Source organism: Cetorhinus maximus, chromosome 20, assembly GCF_964194155.1.
Source record: "Cetorhinus maximus chromosome 20, sCetMax3.hap1.1, whole genome shotgun sequence".
NCBI classification, from domain to species: Eukaryota; Metazoa; Chordata; class Chondrichthyes; order Lamniformes; family Cetorhinidae; genus Cetorhinus; species Cetorhinus maximus.
In genome coordinates, this window is record NC_135898.1 from 45,852,294 (window position 1) to 45,866,944 (window position 14,651).

A 14,651-nucleotide genomic window follows, 5' to 3' on the forward strand; every position below is an offset into this window, starting at 1 on the left:
TTGTGGCTGTCATTTTCCTCCATTCCTAACAACAGTGTTTTTATCTCTCACTGTTTCTTATTTTATTTCTGAAACATCACAGGGATTTAAATGCTTATTGCGTTTAGGATTAGTAATTCTGCCACCTCATTCAGTGATGAGTTGTGAAGATATTCAGAGTCTATGTTTCACCGCATCTTAAATCAGCAAAATCTTGGATATTGGGCATGCTTTTTAATATCCAAGAAGTTTAAATATTCTCAATTCACCCTATTTTTCATGTCAACAATGCTTTCTAGTCTTTACTGTGAAAATTTTCTTAGGATACAAATTCCACTCACTGATGCCACAGATGGAGTCAGTGGGTTATGGGTAGATTTCCCCCTTCATGTTGATTATAGTGACTAGGATCTCAAGATGCCATTGGAGAGCTTGTACATTAATGTCTTTTCCCAGGCTATTGCCATCCAGCAAACCAAATCGGGTAACAAGAAATAACCAGGAGACACTGTTACAGATAATTTCATCTTATTACATTTGGCACTATGGGGACCCTCAATCGAACATAATTCCACTTTACCACTAGCTATTTCTCAACAATTTTTTTCTTTTCATGAATAGCCATTATCAGCTTGTGCTTTTTTTTGTAACGGTTTTTTTGTAACATTATGGTTATTGGAATTTGAAGTTCAGCGTGTGACAAATACAGAAATTGCACTGCAATGCACATTAAGATGCACCTTTGCTGCTAACAGAAATTTTTTGTCATATCTCAACAGGGCTTAATGAAGAAATTTATCCGCTGCTCAACAAGAGTCACAGTGGGAACTATAAAGAAGTTTCTGAGTTTGAAATTAAAACTTCCTAGCACTTGTGAGGTGAGACTTCAAAACATAATCAGTCAAATGTTAACTTATTTGCTCTACCTTATGTGTAGGTGGTAGAGAAAGAAAGTTGAATGAGTAGCAATGCAGTCCATTTATTTCAGATGCCCATTCAATTGATACACACAGATACCCGATGCTCTGACACTGGCTAGAAAATGTCATTCGGCTCCTTAAAAGACAGTTTTTTTTTTTGCAGTCATTTTGTAGCTGCATGTAAGACAGAAGATCACAACTCTTATTTTGTGTGATCAGACCAATGCACCTGAATAGATCTATTCAGATACATTGGCACTATACTTAGACCGTTGTGTCAAATAAAATGAAATATGCCTGAATATAAATTTGTTTTTAGCAGCATCTTCTAGACCTAATGAGATTGAAGTAACTTTGAATTATTGTTTGGCTTAGTGGTGTTTTCTGATTCAACAAAGAAGATTGGAAGGGAATCCACTGTCTGATTCAATCAGCATATCTGTCAGTCTCTGTCAATACTACTCTCAGTTATTCAATGGCATTATTCAAATATATGTATGATTTTGTGCATAGCTGTCTTTAAAGATGGTCCTTCCTCATAACATTTGTCACTGGAGAAGCTGAAGAAAGAAGAAGGTTCATGATGGCAACTCCCTGTGAGGTTGCTACAAAGATGAGTTTTTTGACAGATTACTTATACAGTTATCTATTTTTTAACCAATCAGGAAAAGGGTGTTAGAGGTACTTTGAAACTATACCCCTAGTTTTCATCTTCCTGCAAAAACTAAGAATAGCAAAACAACAACTTGAAGCTGCAGTTATAAAGATTCTTATAAGAGTAAAACTGAATAAACAGTTTGGGTGGAAGAAGAGTCACACAGACTCGAAACGTTAACTCTGTTTATCTCTCAACAGACGCTGCCAGACCTGCTGAGTTTTTCCAGCATTTTCTGTTTTTATTTCAGATTTCCAGCATCCGCAGTATTTTGCTTTTATATTTAAATTTATGGGCTAGATTTCACTTGCCTCTAACATTCAGTTTTTGGGGATATAGCATGGTGCAGCAGAAAAAGTAGGACAGTGTTCCTACCAGCGAATCCCCATCCCTAAATCTGCTCTTTTGCATTTTCTGCTTCCCCCTCCCTCCACCTAGTTGGAATAGTCTAGCAATTAGAGCCAGATCTTTTAGGAGTGAAATTGGAAACGCTTCCACAAGCAAAGGGTGGTAGAAGTTTGGGTAGTCTGAGATTGATAGATTTTTTTTAATCCAAAGATATGAAGAGATATGGGGCAAAAACCAGGTATGGAGTTAGGTCACAGATCAGCCAAGATCTCATTAAATGGCAGAATAGGCTCGATGGACTAAATGGCCTGTTCTTTTGTTCCTATGTAATATTGAACACCTGCCCACCACTTAAATGCTTCTGCCACAGTTAAGTGATACAGAGGCTAAAGCTAGGAAAAGTAGCCAACTTACCTGCTTTCTGCCAGAGTAGCAAGAGAATGGGATAGCCACACTGACTGATGTACTGGAGGGAAAGGGAAAAAATAACTGAAGAAGAGAGAGGGATGACCTGGTTATTGCCACCCCTCCCTGTATTCTGCCCTCCTAATACCATGAGTTACGCAGAGACCATTTTATCTTCTTTGTAGCATTGAGTAATCGGCTCAGCAGTGGCAGGCTCCCTCTGCAAGGCAGCAGGACCATTAGGAACTTGCACTGCTTACCTAATTGAGCCTGACCCAGGAAAATGAGTTGAAGTTATAATGGGGTCAAGGCTGACTGGGTGGAAGTCCCACCCAGACGCAATTCAGGCAGTGATATCACCCCAGCGGAAAAAAATATCTCTTTGTCTCAGCTGGGAAAAATATTTAAAGCAGAGGAAGATACAAGGCTGCGAGGAGATAGCAGAATTGTGTTTTCAATTTCCCTTGCCAAGAGTCAGTACAAACATAATGAACTGAAAGCTAAAAGCTACTGCGGATGCTGGAAATCCAAAACAAAAACAGAATTACCTGGAAAAACTCAGCAGGTCTGGCAGCATCGGTGGAGAAGAAATCAGTTAACGTTTCGAGTCTTCATGACCCTTCGACAGAGGTCATGAAGACTCGAAACGTTAACTGATTTCTTCTCCACCGATGCTGCCAGGCCTGCTGAGTTTTTCCAGGTAATTCTGTTTTTGTTTATAATGGACTGAATACCTCCTTCTGTGCTAGAAACTTCTATAATTTTATGGATGTCAAGTGGTAAACTCCAGAGTTAAATCACTGTGCCTGTATATTCCAGAGTTACACGAATGCGCCTGCGATAGTGGTATCAATTTTGTGGATGAACCTTTCTAATTCCCAAGGATGAGATACATACCTTCAATTGTCCTGCGTCACTAGAACAGAAACATTTATATAATGGTTTGGCTGTCACTACCTTGGTTCTCTTCCAGTCATCATACTACCTAAATATTATTAAAAATGTTGTGTATAATGTGTGCTTCCTGTCCACAAACTTTGCATTATGGCATGATTTGGATCCATTTCAACACTAAAAGTTCATATTTTATAAACTTATTGAAACACCTAAGCATTTTACTGACAGTTTTTTGATGAACCACTGAAAATGCTTTTTGAAAAAAAAATCGGCCATCATTTTTTCCTCAGTAATTTAAATTCGCTGTATAAAGCAATGTTTTAAATGAAAATTTTAAAATGACAAACCATACAATAACATGGTACAATTTACCCACTAAATTGTCTTTTTTGCCTTTAAATACCTCCACATGTGTTCATACTGGAAGATCAAAGTCTCTCCCAAAAGTTTGGACTCAGACTTGATATTTTTTGCCCAGATCAGAGGGCAGATCTGAGCACGTGCAGTGCCCATGGAAATTCATAAAAATTACATTTAAAAATTAATATTATGTTCATAAAACAGCAAATGTAAAGTGAAATTTTACTTGTCAGGAAATTTTATTTGTCAGAAACATGAGCTACTTTGTCCCTTTTGGCAGTCGAAAAACACTCAATTTTTTCCTTTTACGAGGCACTTTGGGATGCGCTCTGATGTTTCTTTCTCTAAGGCTGGTTAAAATTACACAGTAGGTCTTTTTCCTTGATTGTTGTACCTGTGCTCCAGGGAAAATTGTTATAATTGGAAAGATTTTCTAAGTTATACATTATTTAGTAGGAAACCTCTGACTTGCTAACCTTGAAATAGGAAATATTTGCCAACAAAGTACTTTGGTTCAAAACATCCTTTCTAGAATTTATGGGTACAACAGGCAAAGAGAAAAGTTTTCTCAGTATTAACTAGCCCTGTTCAAAAAAGTCATGACACATCTAAAAAAAGTACCAAATTACACAGAGGATGCAAAGTGAAAGGGTCAGTTAGAGCATCTGAAGAGAGTGAAACATAAACTGAGCAAAATATTTAATATGCAACACCCAAAAGGCACACAATCAAATTAAAAATGTAATGTTTTGTATCTTAGCATATTTTCCAGCCATGTTTACATGTACATTAATAAAATTGCATATTGGCTCTTAACTCTTATTGCAGTTCTTAAAACCCAAAAATCTCTGGTGCATTTCCTAAGATTGTCCAGGTAGGAAGTATTAGTGTGGTGGAATTAAACATGAGCTGGAAATTTCCCCAAGTTGGTCCTATTTCATCGCCATAACTTCACTGGGAGTTTGATAGAAACCGTGTTCATTGGATGTTACAGCATTGGAGTGAGAGCAGCTCTGAGGAAGCTTTGATCATTATTTACACCTTTGCCATCCAATTTAAAAGTAAAGAACAGTCAGGTGAACAATTAATTTGATGCAAAATAAAGCCTTCTATTATGAACCTGGCAATACCTTTACTTAACTGCAACTTCAATCGCAACAGAATGACTTCAAGCACCAGTAACGCTAAGGCCATTTGTCATATCCCACTCAACTTGGCAATGATTCAATCTAGTTACCAAGACCAAAGGTCCTTTTAACGGCACCTTGCAAACCTGTGACCTCTACCACCTAGCAGAATAAAGGTAGCTAGTGCATGGATTCACCTGCATGTTCTCACCCAAGCATACACCATTCTGACTTGGAGCTATAAAGACATTCCTTAACTGGTGCTGAGTCTAAATCTTGGAACGTCTTCCCTAACAGCACTCTGGGTTTACCAGACAACATGGACTGCAGCAATTCAAGAAAGTAGCTCACCATTGCCTTCTTAAGGGCAATAAGTGCTGGCCTTGCTAGTAATGCTCACATCCCATGAACAACCAAAAGAAAAACTCCCAGATCTGTGTGGCTCTGTATCACTGCACAGTACATTGACCTTTGACTTGAGCTATTAGGGGAGATGTAGCGATAAGCAGTTTTTAAACCATGTGTTTTTTAATGGAGAAACAAAATATTAAGCAGAAACAACTTCTAAAAAAGCAACAGTGACTACAGGAAAGTATCATTTCTTTTATTCATTCATGGGATGTGGGTGTCTCTGGCTAGGCCAGAATTTATTGCCCATCCTTTATTGCCCTTGAGGAGGTGGTGATGAGCTGTCTTCTTGACATGCAGTCCATGTGGTGTAGGTACACCGACAATGCTGTTAGGGAGGGAGCTCCAGGATTTTGACTCAGTGACAGTGATATATTTCCAATGTGGCTTGGAGGTTAACTTCCAGGTGGTGGTGTTCCCATGTGTCTGCTGCCCTTGTCCTTCACTGGACTGGACTGGTCAGGTGCCTGGAACAGTGGAAAATAGGATTCAATCCCCAGAAATATGAGGTAATGCCTTTGGCAAGGGCAAACAAGGCAAGTGAATACAAATTAAATGGAGGGATCACGTGTGGAGGAACAGCGGGACCTTGATATGCGTGTCCACCGGCCCCTGAAGGTAGCAGGACAGGTAGATTTTTTTTTCATTCACAGGATGTGGGCTTCGCTGGCTGGGCCCATCCCTAGAAGGTGGTAATGAGCTGCCTTCTTGAACCGCTGCAGCCCATGTGGTGTAGGTACACCCACAGTGCTGTTAGAAAGGGAGTTCCAGGATTTTGACCCAGTGACAGTGAAGGAACGGCGATATATTTCCAAGTCAGGATGGTGAGTGACTTGGAGGGGAACTTCCAGGTGGTAGTGTTTCCATCTATCTGCTGCCCTTGTCCTTCTAGGTGGTAGTGGACATGGGTTTGGAAGGTGCTGCTGAAGGAGCCTTGGTGAATTTCTGCAGTGCATCTTGTAGATGGTACACACTGCTGCTACTGTGCATCGGTGGTGGAGGGAGTGAATGTTCGTGGTTGTGGTGCCAATCAAGCGGATTGCTTCATCCTGGACGGTGTCCAGCTTCTTCAGTGTTGTAGGAGCTGCACTCATCCAGACAAGTGGGGAGTATTCCAGCACATTGCTGACCTGTGCCTTGTAGATGGTGGACAGGCTTTGGGGAGTCAGGAGGTGAGTTACTCACCACAGAATTCCTAACCTCTGACCTGCTCTTGTAGCCACAGCACTTATATGGCTAGTCCAGTTCAGTTTCGGTGAATGGTAACCCGCACGATGTTGATAGTGGGGAATTCAGTGATGGTAATGCCATTGAACATCAAGGGGCAATGGGTGGATTCTCTCTTGTTGGAGATGGTCATTGCCTGACACTTGTGTGGCGCGAATGTTACTTGCCACTTGTCAGCCCAAGCCCGGATATTGCCCAAGTCTTGCTGCATTTGGACATGGACTGCTTCAATATCTGAGGAGTCGCGAATGGTGCTGAACATTGTCAAGTCATCAGCGAACATCCTCATTTCTGACCTTATGATGGAAGGAAGGACATTGATGAAGCAGCTGAAGGTGGTTGGACCTAGGACACTACCCTGAGGAACTCCTGCAGTGATGTCCTGGAGCAGAGATGACTGATCTCCAACAACCACAACCATCTCCCTTTGTGCTAGCTATGACTCTAACCAGTGGAGAGTTTTCCCCCTGATCCCCATTGACTCCAGTTTTGCTAGGGCTCCTTGATGCCACACTCAGTCAAATGCTGACTTGATGTCAAGGGCAGTCACTTTCACCTCACCTCGGGAGTTCAGCTCTTTTGTCCATGTTTGAACCAAGGCTGTAACAGGAGCTGAGTGGACCTGGCGGAACCCAAACTGGGCATCAGTGAGCAGGTTGTTGCTAAGCAAGTGCTTCTTGATAGCACTGTTGATCACCCGTTCCATTACTTTACTGATGATGGAGAGTAGACTGACAGGGCTGTAATTGGCCAGGTTGGATTTGTCCTGCTTTTTGTGTACAGGACATACCTGGACAATTTTCCACATAGCCAGGTAGATGCCAGTGTTGTAGCTGTACTGGAACAGCTTGGCTAGGGGCGCGGAAAGTTCTGGAGCACAAGATAGATAAAGCAGTTAAGAAGCCATAAGGGATATTTTCCTTTAATGACCCTGACGCAGAATATGGGAGCAGGTAGGTTATGCTAGAACTTTATAAAACACTAGTTAGGCTGCAACTAGAGTACTGCATCTTATTCTAGTTACAGGAAGGATGCCATTGCATTAGAAAGGGTACAAAGCAGATTTACGAGGTTGATGACAATTGTGAAGAACTTCAGCTATGTAGAAAGATTGGATCTTCTGGGATTGTTTTGTTTGGAGCAGAGGAGGCTGAAGGGAGATTTAATTGAACTGTACAAAATTATGTGGGGCCTAGGTTGAGTGGATAGGAAGGACCTGTTTCCCTTAGCAGAGATGGGGCTTAGGCTTAAAGTAATTGGTAGAAGTATTAGAGTGGGACTGAGGAGAATTTTTTTTACCCAGAGGGTGATGGACATCTGGAACTGATTGCCTGAAAGGATGGTAGAGAAAGAAACCATCGTCACATTTAAAATGTACTTGGATATGCACTTCAAATGTTGTAACTTACAAGGCTAAGGACTAAGAACTGTAAAGCTGTCTATCTAGCTGTCTTTTGGCCAGCACAGACATGATGGCCCAAATGACCCCCTCCTGTGCTGTAAATTTCTCTAGGCAATGTTTAATTGGGTAATGGGGGCCTGGCTGCCAGCTGGAGAGCCTGCGAGAGCCCCGCATCCCCTCTTTTAGGGAAGACCTGCTGTATTAAGCACCACTCAGGCACTTAGCTGGACAGCAGTGAGCTTTCCCTAAAATCAAGGATCCCGGGGGCATAAGTCCTGCTCGACAATCAAGAGGCCGGCAGCTCTATTGAAAGGCAGCACCACAAGGGAGATGGTGGCTGCTTCTAATATGATACCCACCTGAGGCCTAGTATCATCGCTGGATCCCAGGCTGCAGGTGGGTGACGGTGGGGGTGGTGGGGTGGGGTGGGGGGTCACGGGTTGGGGGGTTGAAGGGTATGGGCTGGAAGGGTTTGGCAGCAAGAGTATCCAGAAGGAAAAAAACAGCTCGGACCAGTACTCTTATTTCCCAGTTTTTACTGGTGTTTCATTTTACGGTATATAAGACAATTCGGACCAGTATTCTTATTTCCCGTGGTTACTGTTTTTTCCTTCTGGATATGGCAGTGGCTCTCAATGCTCACCCCTCTCCTGATGCCACGTCCCTGAACCAGGCACTGAATGTCTGACAACGAGGGACCCCTTCCCCCCACAATGAGCCTGCAAGCAACCCTGCACAGGTTTGCTTGTTGAGCTCCCTGTATGGCGAGCCCCCTACCCGCTGCTGGGTTAATACCAGCCGTGGCGGAATGAGGTGCCCAAGTGGGCATTAATTGCCTACGTAAGAGCCTCAAGTGGTATCATGGAGTGGAAAGGCTGTCCAGGGTCTCCCCACCTCAACCTTAATCAGGATGGAGACTAGAAGATGGCGGGGTCCCCACCTGCCACCTCCTGCCCTTCGCCCCACCTCTACCAACAGATTCCCAATGGAGGAAGGCATTAAATCCCACCCATGATTCTATGACAGGGAGTATATATCTCAGTCTGATTGTTCAAACTCCTTTGCCGTCAATTTCTTTTAGTTGCAATTGAAAAAAGAGGATTAATTTGTGGCCAGGATTGAAGAGGGGCAATTAATTTGTCCATGCAGCTTTCTCTTAACTTAAATTTGATCTTGTTAGGATTGCTTTATGCATGGCTGTGTGTGTTGTATGTATATAAGCATGTTTGTAAAGAGAAACAAAAATAGTATCTTGTGATGAAGTTCTCTGTTTAACAAAAAAACACCCTATTTCTCTGCAAATATCATCCCACAAATGTAACTTGCATTCTCAGAAATTGCAAACTTCATAATTTTGTGCTTTGTTTAGGGGGCAATAGTTAAGGAGAAAAACAAACTTTATCCCCGTTAGAGGAGCCTTAACCCTGTTAAGTGTTTAAAATAAAAATGATTGATTGCTTTTTTCCATAGCTCGATGTTCTATGCAATGGGGAAATTATGGGGAAGGATCATACCATGGAATTCATATATATGACTAGATGGAGACTCAGAGCTGAAAATGTAAGTATGTATAAATAGTTCTCCAATTTTTAAATTTTTAATGACTTTTTTATGTTTCAAAATTAGTTTTTCATCATTGACTGTAGGGAGAAATAAAGGCTGCATCCCACACCTGCAATGTGTACTTATGACAAAGATTCAATATGGCTTAAGTCTATTGAAGCATTGTCTCTGGTTCCTTTTTGCAGCATTTTAAATCTTTCTGAATAAGCAATATTGATATTCAAGCACAAACAATTGTGTACAAGAAAGTGTTGAATCTTTGTCGCCAGGTTTTCTATTAGTAGGTGGCGTGTTTCTTAAAGAATAGGATTCTTGTAATTTTGTGATGTTTCTAACACTGATGTGACACCACTGTCTTATAAATGGCATTGTTATTAACTAGCTATAAGTATAACAGATAAAAATCATGTACAATAAGATTGAAATTATGAAAACTTGAACCTTGGCTCTAAAGTGTATTTGCGGTCTTGATTGAAATTTTTCACAAACTCAGATAGCTGTAATGCAAGGAAAGGGCTTAGGAGCCATCGCTCATATCTCTCTCTCTTCTGCTTCCTAAACTCATTCAAAGGAATTGTAGGACTATTCTGGGCTACCTTCCTAATTTCGTAAAAACTCTATTGAATGCCTCTGTTCTCTCTCTGTTATTCTCCACTAACTCTGACACCTCTTCCTTTTGGTGCTGCAGTGCCACTGTGTCCTACTGCCTTGTAGCAGTGGACACACTTGTTGTGGAAGTGATCTTGCTGGGACCCAAGCATGCATCATTACTTAAGCCCGACCTAAGAAAATGGATCCAATTCAATTGGGATCAAGGCAGCGAGCAGAAATCCCATCTTTACTCACCTCTAACAAGGAAATCTTCCAGATGGAAATCCAATGCAAAGAGTGGAATCTTATGCACTATGAAAGTAATCACTGATTGGAACCATTTCCAAGTCCCAGCCCCAGTAATTGCTGGCAGCATGCCTGCCAGTGTGATCTTACGGGAAGCCCAAACAGAGGGCCTGCAGCATTAGAAGGGCTGCAGCCAACTGGTCAAGGTGGGTGTTGCCACTGTTTTAGGGGCCAACAAGGATGCCTCCATCTTCAGGTGCCCTCGGCTGACATCTCCGTTTAAAAAAAAATAAGCTGTGGTCATGCCAGACCACCAATGTAGAGGGAAAATCCCTCTACAGGACGGCCTTGGGCCACAGCTGTAACCTGCTGACCCCTTTGGCTCCAGAAGGGGTTAAGTATAGGAGGCTTTGCAAGCAGCCGACAAGCCACTTACAGATAGATACCAGTCAGGCTTTGGCCTCAGTCGGGGGGGCCCGTCCGCTGCTGGAGGATCCCAGCAGCGTCCCTGACCTGCCCACAATTGGATACTTAAATATTGCAATTGGCTACTTGCCACAGCTGGGCGGATAGTCCTCACCCCTTTCAGTATGCCTCCAGAAAGATTGAGAACTCATTGGCCCACTGACCCGATGCCTTCCCATCCTATTTTCCTCCTGATCTCACCTTCAAAGCCGTCTTAGCAGTCCTGGTAAAAATTCTACCCAAAGTCTGAAAATTTCTTGCTAAAATATAAGTATATACAGTGATTTACTATATAGGCTGGCACATTTATTGCACCCAAGAGCGCCTTCAGTGTAAACATTTCTCACAAAGTATTTCAAGCTTGTTGGCCTTTTGCTGATGTTAACTGAAGTTACACTTATTTCTTTTAAATCCTGAGTAACTGAATCAATATATATGGGCATGCACCATGGTTTGTTCTCTCTTCAAGGTCCTTCTGAAGTTGTCACAATAAATACATTTATTTTCCATGCAAAAATAGCTCCGTGCTAGTATGACTAAAAAGAAAAACAAAACCACAAATGCCAAAAATCTGAAGCAAAAACAGAAAATGTTGTAAATATGCAGTGTGTGTGGAGAACACGCAGGTTAATTTCAGATGTGTATCTGCATTAGAAAAATCAGTTACATTTGAAACATTTATCTTCAAGTTTACTAGTCTTACCCTCACAGATGCTAACTGAACAATTATGGATTTCATGCATTCTCTGTTTTAATTTCATTCAAGTTTTCTCATTCTATATTTAATGTCACAAAAGAAGAAATGATCCAATTTGGTTGTATCCTGTTCTTTGTGTGAGATCAATGCTGGGTATAGGGCATTGCTATTACTGCTGGCACCTGTGAGAGAGATCAGCATTAAGGTAAACTTAGAAGACATAGGGTAGAATCTTGTTGAGGCATCAGGGGTCTCGCCTACTGGCTGGGGTGCCGACGAGAGACCTGTGCTGCCTCTTTTGTGGAAGGCCTGCCAAGCCACATGCAATGGTGAGGCCAGCGGTGGGCCTTCCCCTGGAACTAGGTCCCCGGGGACGGATGTCTCGCCTAGCAAGAACTGCCGGCCAGTCAGAGGCTGGCAGCTCACAGAGGAGACTGTGACTGCTGCTGGAAGAACAGCCCGCCAAGTCTCAGGATCGTAGAGCGATCCAGAACAAAATAAGTGATGTGGCTGAGGGTTTGCGGGGTGGGAGCTGCAGGGAGAGGAAGGCAGGGGTGCCAGAAGCAAGGACAAAGGGCAGACTCTCAGCATGTCCCCCCTTCCCAATGTCCAGTCCCTCAATCAGGCAAAGATCAAGGAAACCCCCTTTCCCTTGGAGGTGACAAGCTACCCACAGGATAGCTGTTGTGCAGACCATAAGGCGACAGGCCCGCCAGCAGCTAGGTTAATCCCAGCAGTGGCAGGATGAGGCCCGTAAGTGGCCCTTAATTGGCCACTTAAGAGCCTCAGTTGACAATGGGATGGGAAGGTTGACCATGGGCCATCCTGCCCAGAACTCAATTCAGGCAGAGGCGGGAAGGCGTTGGGGTTCAGATGTGCCACCATCCTACCTAAGTACATGCCCTTCCTGCCTCCAATCTCGCCACCAGCAAGAGCACAAGATTCCACCCATAATAAGTTCTTAGGTTGGGAGCAGGAAGTTACAAGATGACATAGATAAACTGAATGGACAAATCTATGCAGATGGAGTTCAATGTGGGAATGTATGAGTTCATTCACTTTCCATCTTAGAAAGACAAATCAAAGTAGTTCCTTCGTAGTGACAGACTAGGGCAGAATTTTACGCTGATCAGGCGGGTGCGCGCCCAACCTGATCCAGCGTGAAATCGCGCGAGATGACGTCTGTGGGCAGCATTTTTATCAGCTATATTTTCAGGTGATGGATTATGGTGCATGATATTTTTTTTCAGCTTTTAAAACCTTTATTTGGGCATTTTCAGGTCTGCAGCTTCCTGAGGCAGCTGTCTGCCGTCAGGGAGCTTTCTCGCAGCGCTCACCCACGCCCGGAAAAACGTCACCGCCTGCCCTCTTCCTGCCCCCACCCCGGCAGCGCTGAGCGTTTCAGTGCAGGTTTCATGCTGGCTGGCAGTTAATTGGCCAGCCAGCGTGAAACTGCAGTCAGGGGCCGATCATGGTTGGCGGCCTGTTTCTCAACCGCTCCCACCGATCACACGCACCTGTCACAGGTAAAATTCAGGCAACTCTCTCTCTCACACATACACACTCTTTCTGTCTCTCACACACACATGCTCGCTCTCTCTCACACATACACACACACTTTCTCTCACATACACACCCTCTCTCACATAAAGGGCTGAATTTTACAGCCCCATCACGGCATGGGCGAGGTCATAAAATGCAGCGAGCCATTCAAAAATCCATTGACTTTGGTGGGAGTGTAAAATCCCGCCGGTGTAAAATTCTGCCCACGCTCTTTCTCTCTCTAGTGAGCCTCTCAGCAGCAAACACGAGAGAGGAACAGCCTGTGATTGCAGGAGCAGCCCCTTTCAGAATCTTCCACTTCACTTACCAGCATTAAAAAAACTGGCTCCGGATGCCACATTGAGAGGCATGGCAGGGTCTGTGTGTTGGACAAGCCTGATTTAGGAGATAGCACAGAGGTGGAAGTTGCATGTGGTGAGACACTGGACACAAGTGGCCTGCAGTCAGCGCAGAAGGAAAGGATATGGGGGCAGGACAGGGTAGTGAGTGTACCAGCTTCCCAGAGGACAAAGTCACACATGTATTCTGCTGCAGAGGACTGAGATGAACACTTGCGTTGCCATACATCTCAGAGTTGACATGTGATGCCCGCAAAGCACCTTGCACCAAGGGAAAGCCTGCAATTTTCACAAATCCACATACTTGATTTGTCAGCTGGTCTCCCTGCCAATAGAGAATTAAATGAATTTGCCTTTCTTGGAATCCAGAGTCTCATGACCTCCCTGATGCAATAGCGGACTGTAAGCTGGGTGAAATTGTAAATATCGCCTGCACCAGCTAGGAAAAAAAAACGATGGATAGAAATTCATGACCACTGGCAATGTGATCATTGCACTGCTTGAGGTTGCAGTTGTGACTATGGCAGGAGGCAGATTTCAATGAGAATGTCCTTAGTTAAGCAGAAATGCCTCACACAACATTCTCCACTGTGGTTCAGGTAGGAGAATTGCTCTCTGAACACCTTGTGCAATATAGCCTTCTGCTGAAGACCCTTTTCTTTCTCCTTCCTCTTCCAGCAGCTTGTCCTGCTCGTTTTCACTTCTGCTTATTCTCCCTATCATGATTTAGCTAGTGGGAGAATGTATTCTACTGCCCCTATGTATGGAAGACAGTGGTGCAGAATTCTTGAAGTCAGAGAAAAGTCCTCCAACAGGTGCTCATTACTCCCTGTAGGCCTTAACAATTTTAAAGAACTCTGGAAACCACCAAACACCTCTACGATTGCAGCAACAGCCAGTAGAAATAAATCAGCTACTAACTGAGCAAAGTATGTACAACTAAAACATTGTTTTTTCATTTTTGAATTCTGACCTCCCTAAAGGAAAGGTTAACATTCTATTAGCCATTTTGATTATATTTTGTACTTGTGACCTAACCTTTAGTGATCAGTGTACACAGACAACTAGTGGGTGATTTTGTCAGCAGTGTACAGTTCCTGACTGCATAACCAGAAATGTGAGCTACTTAAGCTCTTTTGCTTTTTGCTGGCTCCCACGCTATTACAATTAAAATTTGAAGTGGAATTTGAAGTGCCAGCAGTGTGCGTGGGGAACACGAGGAGGGGGATACTTGTTGTGGATAGTATTGACACCACCCTTTAGACTTCTCATTTTCTTATCTTGACTGACTGCCCCCATCATCCCCCATCACATTTAAAATGCCAGGCTCTTCCTACTTCCTCCTTCATGCTCCAGGAACAAATCCTCTGTCCTTCCCTGGATCCCTCTTCCACTCCTCCATGCCGCTGACCCCACTCCACACTCCCCCTCACCACTGACTCACCCTTGCCAGTCCCAAA

General features: G+C 43.3%; 1 protein-coding gene across 4 annotated transcripts in view; it reads left to right on the forward strand.

Annotated features, from left to right (window-relative positions):
• Window positions 1-14,651, forward strand: part of pcgf5b (polycomb group ring finger 5b) — a 202,859-nt gene that overhangs the window by 147,776 nt on the left and 40,432 nt on the right. For all 4 annotated transcript variants that reach the window (XM_078565989.1, XM_078565992.1, XM_078565991.1 and 1 more), the window contains exons 7-8: window positions 759-857; window positions 9,199-9,288. In XM_078565989.1, coding sequence (XP_078422115.1) covers window positions 759-857; window positions 9,199-9,288 — 189 coding nt within the window. The remainder of the gene's footprint in view (window positions 1-758; window positions 858-9,198; window positions 9,289-14,651) is intronic.